Source organism: Gopherus evgoodei, chromosome 1 (assembly GCF_007399415.2).
Source record: "Gopherus evgoodei ecotype Sinaloan lineage chromosome 1, rGopEvg1_v1.p, whole genome shotgun sequence".
In the NCBI taxonomy this organism is placed as follows: Eukaryota; Metazoa; Chordata; order Testudines; family Testudinidae; genus Gopherus; species Gopherus evgoodei.
Window position 1 is genome coordinate 303,563,066 of NC_044322.1, and position 12,201 is coordinate 303,575,266.

The 12,201-nt window shown below is 40.2% G+C and overlaps 1 protein-coding gene across 7 annotated transcripts in view; it reads right to left on the bottom strand.

The window, feature by feature from the left end:
- Positions 1–12,201, bottom strand: part of TBK1 (TANK binding kinase 1) — a 72,212-nt gene that overhangs the window by 17,152 nt on the left and 42,859 nt on the right. For all 7 annotated transcript variants that reach the window (XM_030548845.1, XM_030548839.1, XM_030548844.1 and 4 more), the window contains 5 exons: positions 11,214–11,393; positions 8,700–8,896; positions 7,992–8,050; positions 6,109–6,200; positions 5,451–5,552 (listed from right to left, as the gene is read on the bottom strand). In XM_030548845.1, the coding sequence (XP_030404705.1) occupies positions 5,451–5,552; positions 6,109–6,200; positions 7,992–8,050; positions 8,700–8,896; positions 11,214–11,393 (630 nt within the window). The remainder of the gene's footprint in view (positions 1–5,450; positions 5,553–6,108; positions 6,201–7,991; positions 8,051–8,699; positions 8,897–11,213; positions 11,394–12,201) is intronic.

A 12,201-nucleotide genomic window follows, 5' to 3' on the forward strand; every position in this document is an offset into this window, starting at 1 on the left:
GAAAAGAACTTCTGCAGTTCCACCTTTTGCCCACCAGAGGGTGCTGTGGCGCTAGAACACAGTAGCTGTTCCTGGCAAGCCCCAGCTATGACAGGGAAGAGAAAGAGCCTGCCTACTTCACAGTGCCTGTCAGGCCAGGTCGGGAGACAGACAGCATGGGACAGCTGGGAGGTCAGACAGAGCTAATAATGGCTAGTAGGGGTTGACAGGGCAGAGGGGGAGGAGGTGCAGAGCTACAGGGGGTATGGGGTGGCTGAGTGGTGGCACGGACAGAGACACATGGAGACGGGGGTGCAGGGACACATGGAGATGAGGGGAGGGGGTTGGCTGAGAAGGTGCAGGGACACATGGGCAAAGGGGGAGGGGTACAGAGCTACGGGGGGGGCAGGAGGATGGCTGAGTGGGGGCACAAAGACACATGGGGACGGGGCAAATTTGCCTGACTGAATGGGAGAGGCTAAGGGTCAGCCACGGTCGGCATGGGGACGCTCCCTAACAATCCCTCCCCAACTCCCCAAACACACCTGTTCCATACTTTTCCCACCCATGCCCAACAATCCTTCAAGTTCATACCCAGGCTCCTTCCCATCAATTACTTCCCTCTTCCTCAGCAGCTTCATTACCCTTGACTCCCTCAAGTCTTTGCACTGCTTCTGAGGGGTGCAGGAAATACGGGTCTGTACTGTAGTTTAAATGAATTATTACTCAGAGTTCTGTATTAATGTGGCTAGTAAAGAATCTGTCAAAAAACATTTCCTGAAACTTTTTTTATCTTCTGTATTGTTACAGACATACTTGCTGACAGGTATTTTGAAATAAATTACTAAAATAACAAACTGCTGTGATTATATTGTGTTATTTTGACAAAATATGCAGAATTTTAAATTATTGTGTACAGAATTTTTATTTTTTTGGTGCAGAATTCCCCCAGGAGTAACAGCTGCATCTCTGAAGGCATCTTGTCACCTATCTCCTAACTAAGTCACAAAGTGATTGACAGAAAGGGAAAAAGATAGGTGTTCAACCACATAAATCACATACGGGGTCTGAATGAAACGAGAGCAAGTGACAGAAAATGCATGTATGAGAATGACTGTATAGCGTGGTGGTTAACAGACTCACCCAATGCGTGAGAGACCCAGGATCCAATTCCCCTGCTCCAATGACTAATTTATTTATCCAGAGTACAACAACTTCAATGGGAGAGAATGAGGGCACGCCACATGAGAATCTCTCATCACCCAACGGTTAGAGCGCTCACCTGAGAGGTGGGAGTTCCCTGATCAAGTTTTCCTCCCCCTCTGGCAGAGAGGGGGCAACTGAACATGAGTCTCCCACATTCCAGGTGAGTGCCCTAAACTATTGGTCTAAAATTTAGAAGCTGGGCACCACCTCCGGAAACAGCTCCTTGCTAAAACAGCCCCAAGGCATCCAACTCTAAAGAGGATACCCGACTTCAGAATCGCAAACAGGCACCTATATCCATGAGAGGAGCACGGTTTAACATATACCCCTCTCATTGGCATCTTCCACTGGCTAGCTTAGGTGCCTCCATGTCTAGTGTGGTGGCTTTTGCGAATTGTAGTCTAAGGTAGAGCCCTGCGGCAGGTCGGGGATCCCATAAGTCCTGCAAGATCTGCTGCCATAGTAGCAGGAGAGGGTAAAATGTACTTTGCTGTGGGCAGGATCGGATTGCAGGGGGGCAGGGAACATTCTATTTATGACAAACTGATGAGAGATTTAGTATTTTCCCACAAATTACACTAAATCTCTCATCAGTTTGTCATAAACAGAATTTCAGCAATGTAAAGCAAGTTTTTCTCTTTTTTAAAAATAAAGGTTTTAATAATTAAATTTAAGTGAAGCGTGGAAAGAGATTTGATGTCGATTATCACAAGAGTTAAAGTATTTTTATATGGTTTAAGCAAGGTTTGTTTTATTCTTTTAGTGGTAAAAATTGTGTATGAATTCTGTTTATATATACATGCTGGTGGGAGCAGGATAAAAATGCAAGAAACAATGCAGGAGCAGGTGGGAGTGGGTATTGCAGGCTGGGATAGGAGTGGGATTAAAAAAAAAAAAGTCCCGCACAGGGCTCTAGTCTAAGGCACCTATCTCTTACCATTCATTGTGAAGGAACTTATGCACCAGGCTCTGAGAATCAGAGTGATTTTTCCAAGTATCTAACTTCTTTGAGCATTCAGCCCTCACTCCTTTAGCTCAAGCAGCGGAGGTCTGGTGTGGTGGATCTAAAGGTGCATCTTGTAGCCTCACATTGACATTTTCTGTTTTTTCAGTGTGATTTTTTTAAAATTAAGGAAATCATGCAAAAATCAGTATATTAAAATAATATTTTTAAGATTGCAAAGACAAGCACTCAAAAATTAGGCAATGCCAGAATTAAGGCTGCGTGTGCAACCTTAATTTGACCCTGTGTGTGCATTCAGTAACTCCTCATTTAAAGTTGTCCAGTTAACGTTTCATTGTTATGTTGCTGATCAATTAGAGAACATGCTCGTTTAAAGTTGTGCAATGCTCCCTTATAATGTTGTTTGGCAGCTTCCCGCTTGTCCACTGCTTTCAGGATTCTCTGGAAGAGCAGCCCCTCCTTGTGGGGATTAGAACCAGAGGGGCCAGCAGCCCCTCCCCCATTAGCTCCCCTAAATTCCCTGTAAAGTATGTGGCTCGGCAGCTGTCCAGCAGCAGTTTAGGTGGCCCTCCCCCCACTGCCATGCTGCTCCTGTCCTGCCCTCTGCCTTGGAGCTGCTCCTGGGAGCTTCCTCCTTCCTGCGAGGGGTTGGGGGGGAGGTGGAGAGGAGTGCTGATATCAGGATGTCCCCTTGCTCCTGCCCCCCCACTCTGTACTCTCTCTCCACAAAGAGGAGGAGGGGGATAGGGCTCAGGGACTGAATGGAAGGACCTTGCTGGAAACTGTTGCTTCTGGTCTGATCTGCTTAAAAGGGCAATGTACTTGAAGTGGTGTCAGCGTACTTAAAGGGGAAATGTCTCTCTCTCTCACTCATGCACACACTCCCCAGCACTTTGGAAAATCAGCACCTGTGCAGCCATGCATGTGCTGTCAGGAGGAGGGAGTGGTGCGCTCCAGCTGGATAGCATGGGCTCATCATCATGTTCAGTTTTTGCAAGAAGTGTTTGCAGCTACTGCCCTGCATCTATTATGTTTCCTCCCTCCTGCCTCAGTCCACGCTGCCTTGTAGAGTGTGAGGCTACATTAACAACAGCGTATTAACCCTTGAGGGCTCGGCCGAGTGCTAGTTCATCGTTTAGCAGCAAGGCATTCCCTGGGAAATATCCCACCCTCTAACTCCACCACCTCAATCAAGCTTCATAATCATTCATTGCTGTGTACAATATTAAACTATTTGTTTAAAATTGTTTAAAAAAACTTATGTATATGTATATAATATCTTTTGCCTGGCAAAAAAATTTTCCCTGGAATCAAACCCCCCCATTTACATTAATTCTTATGGGGAAATTGGATTCACTTAACATTGTTTTGCATAAAGTTGCATTTTTTAGGAACATAACTACAATGTTAAGTAAGGAGTTACTGTACATCATGATACAGTTTTTAATTCCATGATCACATATGGTTGACTTAATACCACATATATATGTTTGCTATAAGTATACATATTAAGCATTAATATAGCAGACATGTAGCCCAAATTAACATGTGTATTTGTTATAATCCTGTTCACTTATCCCATAACACTTTGTATCCCACAACACTTTCCATTAGCTGAAGAAAGCTTTGGCTTAAGTAGGTAGGAAAACCGTCAGTATCATATAATTGTTTCCTCATAGCAACAGTAAGGGAGTTACCCTCACAAACATATTTATTCTGGTACAAGCCTAGGAGGTGTCTTCACGACCCTTAGTACCTGGAATGCATGTGCTCAGAACAATGCTAAGGGTGCATTATGACCTGGAAAGCCTGGGTTCGGAACAAAAGATAAAGGGGTACACCACAGTACCAGAAATAAACAAGGTAAAAAGCTGATTAATGGAATCCAGTTTCAGGTAATGTATATAGTACCTTTTATTGGTAAAGAGGTAGAGTATAAAAAGATGACTTTAGGGATCTAATTTCAAGGAGCACACCTTCTGCGTAAGGTGAACGTAATACTGCTGCACAGGACTGCTCTCAGAAGATTGGTACTGTGTAGAACCCTTTTCCTGTACTATATTAATAAACCTGACTGAACTGGTTATTTGGTCTCTTAAGTATATTTCATAACGAAATAATAAACCAAAGTGTGGTCAGACAATCGACTATACAAATTATTAACACACAATATAAATTTCCATAGGACCCCTGCCTCATTCAGTATACAGGACAAACCTGCTCTAGGGATGAATCAGGGTTGTATAGTGAAGGAGACTCTTGTCTGTAGTATCCCAGCTTCTTCTGTAGCAGACTTTGAAGGGTGTGTAGTGAATGAGACAGGAGATTGCAGAAAGAGAAAGATGGTGTCATGATTAAGGAATGCAACTTCAAGTCCGCGTGCATAGGCAATTTTAACTCTGGCATTTCCTAACTTGTGAATGCTTGACTTTGCAACCTTAATCATGTTTTTTTAAATGTAGGGTATGACTACACTTGCAGCCATACAGCCCTGCCGCGGGAGCACTCCCGCGACAGCACTTTGAAGTGCAGGTGTGGTCGCAGCACCAGTGCCAGGAGAGGGCTCTCCCAGCGCTGCAGGTACTCCACCTCCCCGTGGGGATTAGCTTACGGCACTGGGAGCCGCGCTCCCAGCGCTGGGGCAGTGTTTACACTGGCGCTTTGCAGCGCTGTAACTTGCTGCCCTCGGGTGTGTTTTTTCACACCCCTGAGCGAGAAAGTTGCAGCACTGTAAAGCACCAGTGTAGCCAAGACCATAGTTTGTTTGTGTCACATGTACAGAAATATTAAAGGCAATCATGTATTACAATGTTAAAATCCACTCTCTGCAGCAGTGAGCCAGGTCTTTAACAGCCTGCTTTCATTACACTTTTATTCATCTTTAAAACCATAGGCACGGCAATCTTACTGCTATAACCACTACCATATGACTGAACTACTAGATTATTTGTCCTACCCTTTACTGTAGTTCCCTAAGCCATCAAGAGAACTCAGGCAGGGAGTGGGGAGGGAGAGAAGAGTAATACAAAATACTCAACAGTTACTCTCCTTTCCACTAACTTAAGGAGCAGAATTCAGTGAGGTCCAAGACGACTCTTGATCTCACTTGGTGCCAGGCCACAGCCATCAGTGAAACAATTGTAATTAAAAAGTAATAACCTTTTTTGTGTGCAGACACACGGTAAATAAAATTATCTTTAAATATAGCTGTCATTGAGAAGAAAAAACTACCAAGTCATCCAGTTTCCACTGGCAGTGCAATGTATTTACTTCCAAAGAACAATACAGTGTTTCTACTCACATTTTTCCAGCTATCTCAATGTTCCTGTTGCAGAAATCCAACTTGATGACAACCTCTGTCTTTTTGTGCACCGTTTCATTGTAGTCTTCCTTGATTATTTCACTGGAAAGAATAGCACCAGTCTATCAAAAATAAGTTTTCACTTCCTTCTTATCACATATCTTTGCATACACTAATCTAGTAATGGAAAGTAATATCTCTAAGATTTTACATACTACTGTCATATAAAATGTTATTCCAACGTTCTGGCAGACATTACTTCAGTAATAGTTTAGTAGCTAGAGAGATCTTTCACAATCCTATTAACAACATGAACTACCAAAATCATCTTTTAAAATTTTGAAATTCATTAATTATTTGTCATATGTTCCGACACTATACTTAAGTTAAAATTATCCAAACTTCTGTAGGAGCAGATTAAACTAAATAACACGGATACCGAGGATCTAGTGTTCAGAAAGTGGGTCTTCAGAGTTACCCCTGATGAGGGAGGAGGAAATATTTGAGAGACTGTGAAAGTCTACTCATACTCATGGTCAAGGGGAAGGAAAAAAGCTTCAGAAGTCATTGGAAGCCCACAAAATTATGCAATGTGTGAACGACCAGAACAAGTCTTGATAAAGAAACCATACCCAGCAAAATTCAATCAATCACTTACATTAACCATCGTATTCCTTTTCGCATTAATTCCTGGTAAAGCAGCAAAGCATTGGCAACTCTACAGGCATAGCATACAACACCTGTTACTGCCTGACAGAGAAATAAACAATGTCAGTACTAATTCAGTGCTTACAACACTGTAGTTTGTTTCAGGTCAATGGATCACAAGAAAGCAACATTAGTTAGTATTTGAAGAAATTAGAACATGAAGATGGTAACACAAAATGGGGTAACTTTGCCCATAAATTAGAGCGTATGGGGGAATCCACATACTTATTATGGCAGCATAGTTAAAGCAAAGATGAGTTTTCCATTACACTGAAATTTCACTGACTCCATTAGGCATGAAAGTAAGTGTCATAATCAAAGTTATACCACATACTCTTGGAGTTCAGATTTAATTTTCTAGAAAGTTACAAGTAAATGTGTTCAGTAGTGTATAGGAATGTAAAGATTTTTTTTTAAATAATACATTTTTAAAATTGCAGGGCTGCGGTCCCATTTTTTTGGCGTCCACCCAATTCTGCTTACAAACTTTTTTTAACATTTGGCATTCTAGGTAGATGTATATCTAAATAAAATGTCAAGCAGAAGCTAATTTAACTTTTATTTTTTAATTAAAAGTTGTTGATATTATTACTCATCGCTTACTACTTATGCCATGGACTATGATGAATACAATTTCAAATATTAGAACTTTGAAAGACTTTAGGAGACCAATAGGGAGAAATACATATGACTTTTGCACACTTTGGGAGATGCACATGAACAGAGTTCTTCACAGGGCACAAATTTTGCAGCTACCATATAAGTGACTCAGTGAAGTCAACAGTACTCGTACACTACAGCTACAGAATAAGTCCTGAAAGTGGACTCTCTACTTTTCTCCTATGGAGCTCTGTCAGGCAGGGGAGTTTCAGAAACCCTGTAGAAAAGAAACATCAGAGATTTCACTCTTTTGCAGAGTTCTTGAGACTCCTCTCTGCTACAGAGCTCAGGAAAGGAACTCCTTATTTCTCTCTTGCTTAGCATCACAGGGGAAGACTGTCTCAGATCTGCTTCTCTTCTGCTAACCTTAGAAGGTCTCCTATGCACATAACTAAATATGAAATTTCATGCACAAATATTTATGAAGTAATTTTTTGTTTTTAATATTTATTCTTTAAATAAAAATCAGAACTTAATAGATTAAAAACTTATTTATCTCAAAGTTATCTAACCTGTAGGGTTTTTTTTTTAATCTTTTTGTATAAGGCTAGGGTAGGAAAACATTTTCTTTCACTGTAAATGAACTCAACTTGTAAAAATCCATTAGACATATAAACCTGTGGCCTGCAGACCTTTGGGGGTCCACAGACTGTCTATGATTTTCAAAGGGGTCCGCAACACCATTTGAAATATTTAGGAGCTCACAAATGAAAAAAGGTTGAAACTTACTGTAGTATAATAAATCTTAATTCAGCCCTTTCTCAGGAAAAACTCGCACTGATTTCAATGCAAGCTTTGATTAAGCAATGATTTTGGGATTTGGGCCTTAATTTCTTCAGTATTGACTTTCCCATCAGGAAAATCATAGACCAGCAAAATGCAGATGAGGAATAATAATGGACAGAACTTTTATAATGCTTTTTGTCTTTAAAGCATTTTACAATCATTAGCTACTTAAAACTGAGAGTTTAATATAAATATAAGGTATTAATTGAGAGAAAGAGCTTATATATATATATATTTGTCATTTGATACCCTCACACACACATTTATAAAAGCATTGCCCATTAAAAAAACAAACAAGATGGCTCATATTATTTAATTCAACATTAGGTAGCTTTAGTTTATTTGAGATAGCAATTTAATTCTAGTTCTAATTAAATAAATACTCACCTTAGCCATACTGGCATCACTGTCTAAGTCATACCGCTGATGTACTTTAGGAAGTGAAACTGAAACATAAGAGATGGACTTTTATTTTATATTTCATATGTAATAAGTCTGTAATACATTAGTGAATACACAATATACGTTTTGGTTTAGAAACATTTCTTGTGTGCGTTCAGTGAAACATCAAATTTAATAAGAACTGCTTCCGTTAACAGACTAGAAAGACTAATCAGAGCTCAAGAACACTTGAATTTCCAGATATTACTGGAAATTAGAATAAGATTAGTTAAGAGTGCTATTTTATAAAATTCCTTTCAACTTATTTAAATATTGTGGTTCACAAAATAATTTTACAATTCCATGCACATTACCAAATCCTACCTATATTAATGCTCAGGGACCAAGACTTCTTAAAAAATTGTCTAAAATTAGATTTTAAATCCATATTTAAGCATCAAAATAAGTGGCCTGATTTTTCCGAGTACTGAGCACCAGCAGCATCCATTGATGTCAATGGGAAGTGAGGGATACTCAGCACTTAGGAAAATCAGGCCTGTTTAGGTGCCTAAATATGGACAAACTCTTGATCCAAGGTTTTAATATATTTATCAGAGATCAAAAATATTCAGTAATCAAACCTATTTTCAAAGAACATTTATAAGCAGCCTAATCTTGTTTATTTAAGAACAGGCAGAAAAGACTTTAACATACTTTCTTCATAGATTAATCCTACGATGTTCGCAGCCTCTCTGCTTAATATAATTATAGGATTTTCTTCAGTGGTTTTGGGAAAATGTTGTGCCAATCTTCCAGGCTCTAATACTAAACGACGACCTTCGTATATCAGTTCTTGGTTCTGAGAAGTTATTTTTGTCTGTTTGTAGACTAATTCATGAAATATGGCAGCTCTGTAAGAAAAACATTACACTTAGGAAACAACCAGATCAAATTCACTGAAATGCAACAGGATGCAAAAAATTCACAGATTTTTTTTTTAAATATATCTTTTATATTTAGTGAATTAAGTATTGGTTTTGTTCCTATAGAAATTATTAGATTTACACAAATAATAAACAGTGCGCAGCCTAGCTAAGGCGCTGGGAACTATTGCATAAATTACAAATATAAAATTAAATTGCCTGCAGAACACCAAACTCCTCTTCACACATCTGATTTCTCTCAAAGGCCCATCTCCGCAACAGCCTGCATAAATAGATATGTTTTGAAGGGCAATAGACTAGAGTGACTTTGGACCCAGTGAGGGAAGCTAACCCAGAGCTTGGAGCTTCTCACAGAGAACACTCTACTCTCAGCCCCTCTCTTAAATTGACAGGGAGTCAGTTCTACTGATGGCAAGTGTGGCAATATGGCACAAGGAGAGAGGCAGTATCTCAAGAAGCAAAGTCACAGAACATTTAGGCTTTTATATATCAAACCCAGCACCTTAAATACACACTGGAAACCCATAGGTAGCCAGTGCAGATCATGGAGAACTAGTGACTAGGAAATAAAGCACTTGTTGTACTAGAGACTATTGGTTCTTCAATTCTGGTATCCTATCTCCAACAGTGGCCAATAATACTTACCAGCCATAATCTATCACCCAGTCCAGCGGTTCTCAAACTTTAACAACTGGAGGAGCCCCATTTTTATTTACATTTTTTGCAGACTCTCAAGTCCCCCGCTCAGCCCAGGACCCACTCCCCACCCCCAAGGCTCTACCCCATCCCACCTCTTCCCGCCCCTGCTCCATCCCTGCCCCTCCTCTTCTCTGTCTCCTCCCTCAAACACGCCCTGTCCTGCACACCACTGAACAGCTGTTCCACCGCGTGCAGGGGAAGGAATTGATCAGTGGGATCAGCGGCCCCGAACATGATTCTCCTCCCTATCCTGAGTGCACTCCATCCCCACTTCTGAACAGCTGTTCCCTGGAGTGCAGGAGGTGCTGGGAGGGAGGGGGAGAAGTTGATCAGTGGGGACCATGGACCCCTTGGAGACACCCTCATGGACCCCAGTTTGAGAAATGCTGACCTAGTCAATTGCCCAGTGCTGTATATTACAGAAAAAATCTTTGTGACACCTGCAGGTGATGATCTTACACCCTGAAGCATGAGAATGTGCATACTAAAACAGGTCTGAACCAATTACAAATATTGTTATCCAGCCCTTTTAAAAATCCATATGATAAAAAAGATTTTTCTTAAGAAACAGTAGAAGCGGAATTTGTGACGCGAAAAGCTAGACTGGAGCTCAATGACACTGTGAGAAGAAATAAAATAGACCCTTTAAAAAGTTTTATATCTTAAAAATATTTTAGCTTGAAGAAAGTCCCTGCCCTGAAGAGTTTACATTTTGTCTCTTGTACAGCACCAATATGTTGTTGACACGTAATAAGGCGTATATTCAAACAGACACAAATACAAAACATAAAAGCAATCTAATTAAAAATGGTAAGACTGATCAAGGAGAAGCATTACAAAAGATTCCTGTGACATAGTGCTAGGAACAAAACAGCTGAGCCACCACTCTGACCACTTAAACATCAATTAATTCCCCCTGGATGGACCAGACTGTGCCTAATCAGTGGATTAAAATGAGCTGGGAGATGACTAATGAGCTAATTGGCACATTAACACTGAATGTAGAGGAAACCACAGGAAGGAACCAATGTGGGGAGATGCAAGCTAACAGCCAGAACTAAGAAGGCTCTCAGGGCAGAGAGATCTCTTCTGTCTCCTCAGCAGAGGGCTGATGTATGTGTAATATGATGTTGTAAATGTGGTGTATAGATCTCTAAAGGTGGTGGAAAAAGCAATGTAAATAAACTACATGGTGCTGAATAACAATTGAAAGTCTCCAAACAGTCTGTGTAGACACAGCAGAAGACAGGAGCGGGACCTTGCCCTGTCACTATTTCTTTGAGAACATAGTACTTGGCCTCTGTTGCCAAAGGGTGAATCACAGCGAAAAAGAAAAGGACAAACCAATAAGAGGCCAGAACAAAAATATAACGTACATCTATTCACATCATATATATACACAGTGCTTGATATAGGAGGGCCTTACAAACTTGCAGCAGACATCATCATCATACATTTCTTTTGCCTCCAACCAGATAACTGTCAAGGAATGGCTACAGAATCTGTCATACTGATGTGATCTGAGGTCACACCATTATTTGCCTGGATAAGACAGAAGTAGTGAAAATATGGAAAGAATGCTTACGTATTATAGTTGTGAATATAAACTTTGTGTGAAGTCATTTGCTGTAGCGAAAAGACATGAATTATTCTTCGGTGGAGTATGTCACTGGTCTCTGCAAAAAACTGGTCAAATCCCCAGCATTTTTCCTGATCTGCTTCAAGAATGTTTGCAAGAACAGGCGTGAGCAGTACTTGCAGGCCCCTGTGGATACACAAAAAAGAGACACCACAAGTTGGAATGTTTCTCATTCTGACATTATAAGATCTCCCTATTGGACAGATCACAAGCAGGACATTTTTGTACTTTGAGAAATTCTACAGCATTCCTTTCCTTTACTGTTTGACAACTTCTGTTCAACAACATTGCCCACTGACACTTTTCCTGAATAGAGACAGTACATACCATATTCACTTTTTCAAAATTTGAGTACCAAATATTTTACCTTTGGAATTTGGCAAATACTGAATCCTAATTTCATCATGAAGGCATGGATAGGGGCAAGAAGCACTCAAAGAAATGGTCTGAAGTAAAAAGGATGAAATTAAATAAGGACAAATGCAAAGTACTCCACTTAGGAAGGAACAATCAGTTGCATACAGACAAGCCAAACTCGAACAGCTTAATGGGACAAAATCGGAGGGCCCAGATAATCTTCATCCAAGAATATTAAAGGAACTGGCACATGAAATTGCAAGCCCATTAGCAAAAATTTTTAATGAATCAGTAAAGTTAGGGGTTGTACGATACGACTGGAGAATTGCTCACATAGTTCCCTATTTTTAAGAAAGGGAAAAAAAAGTGATCCAAGTAACTATAGGCCTGTTAGTTTGACATCTGTAGTATGCAAGGTCTTGGAAAAACTTTTAAAGGAGAAAGTAGTTAAGGATATTGAGGACAAAATACAACATGGTTTTACAAAAGGTAGATCATGCCAAACCAACCTGATCTCCTTCTTTGAGAAGGTAACAGATTTTTTAGATAAAGGAAATGCAATGGATCTAATTTACCT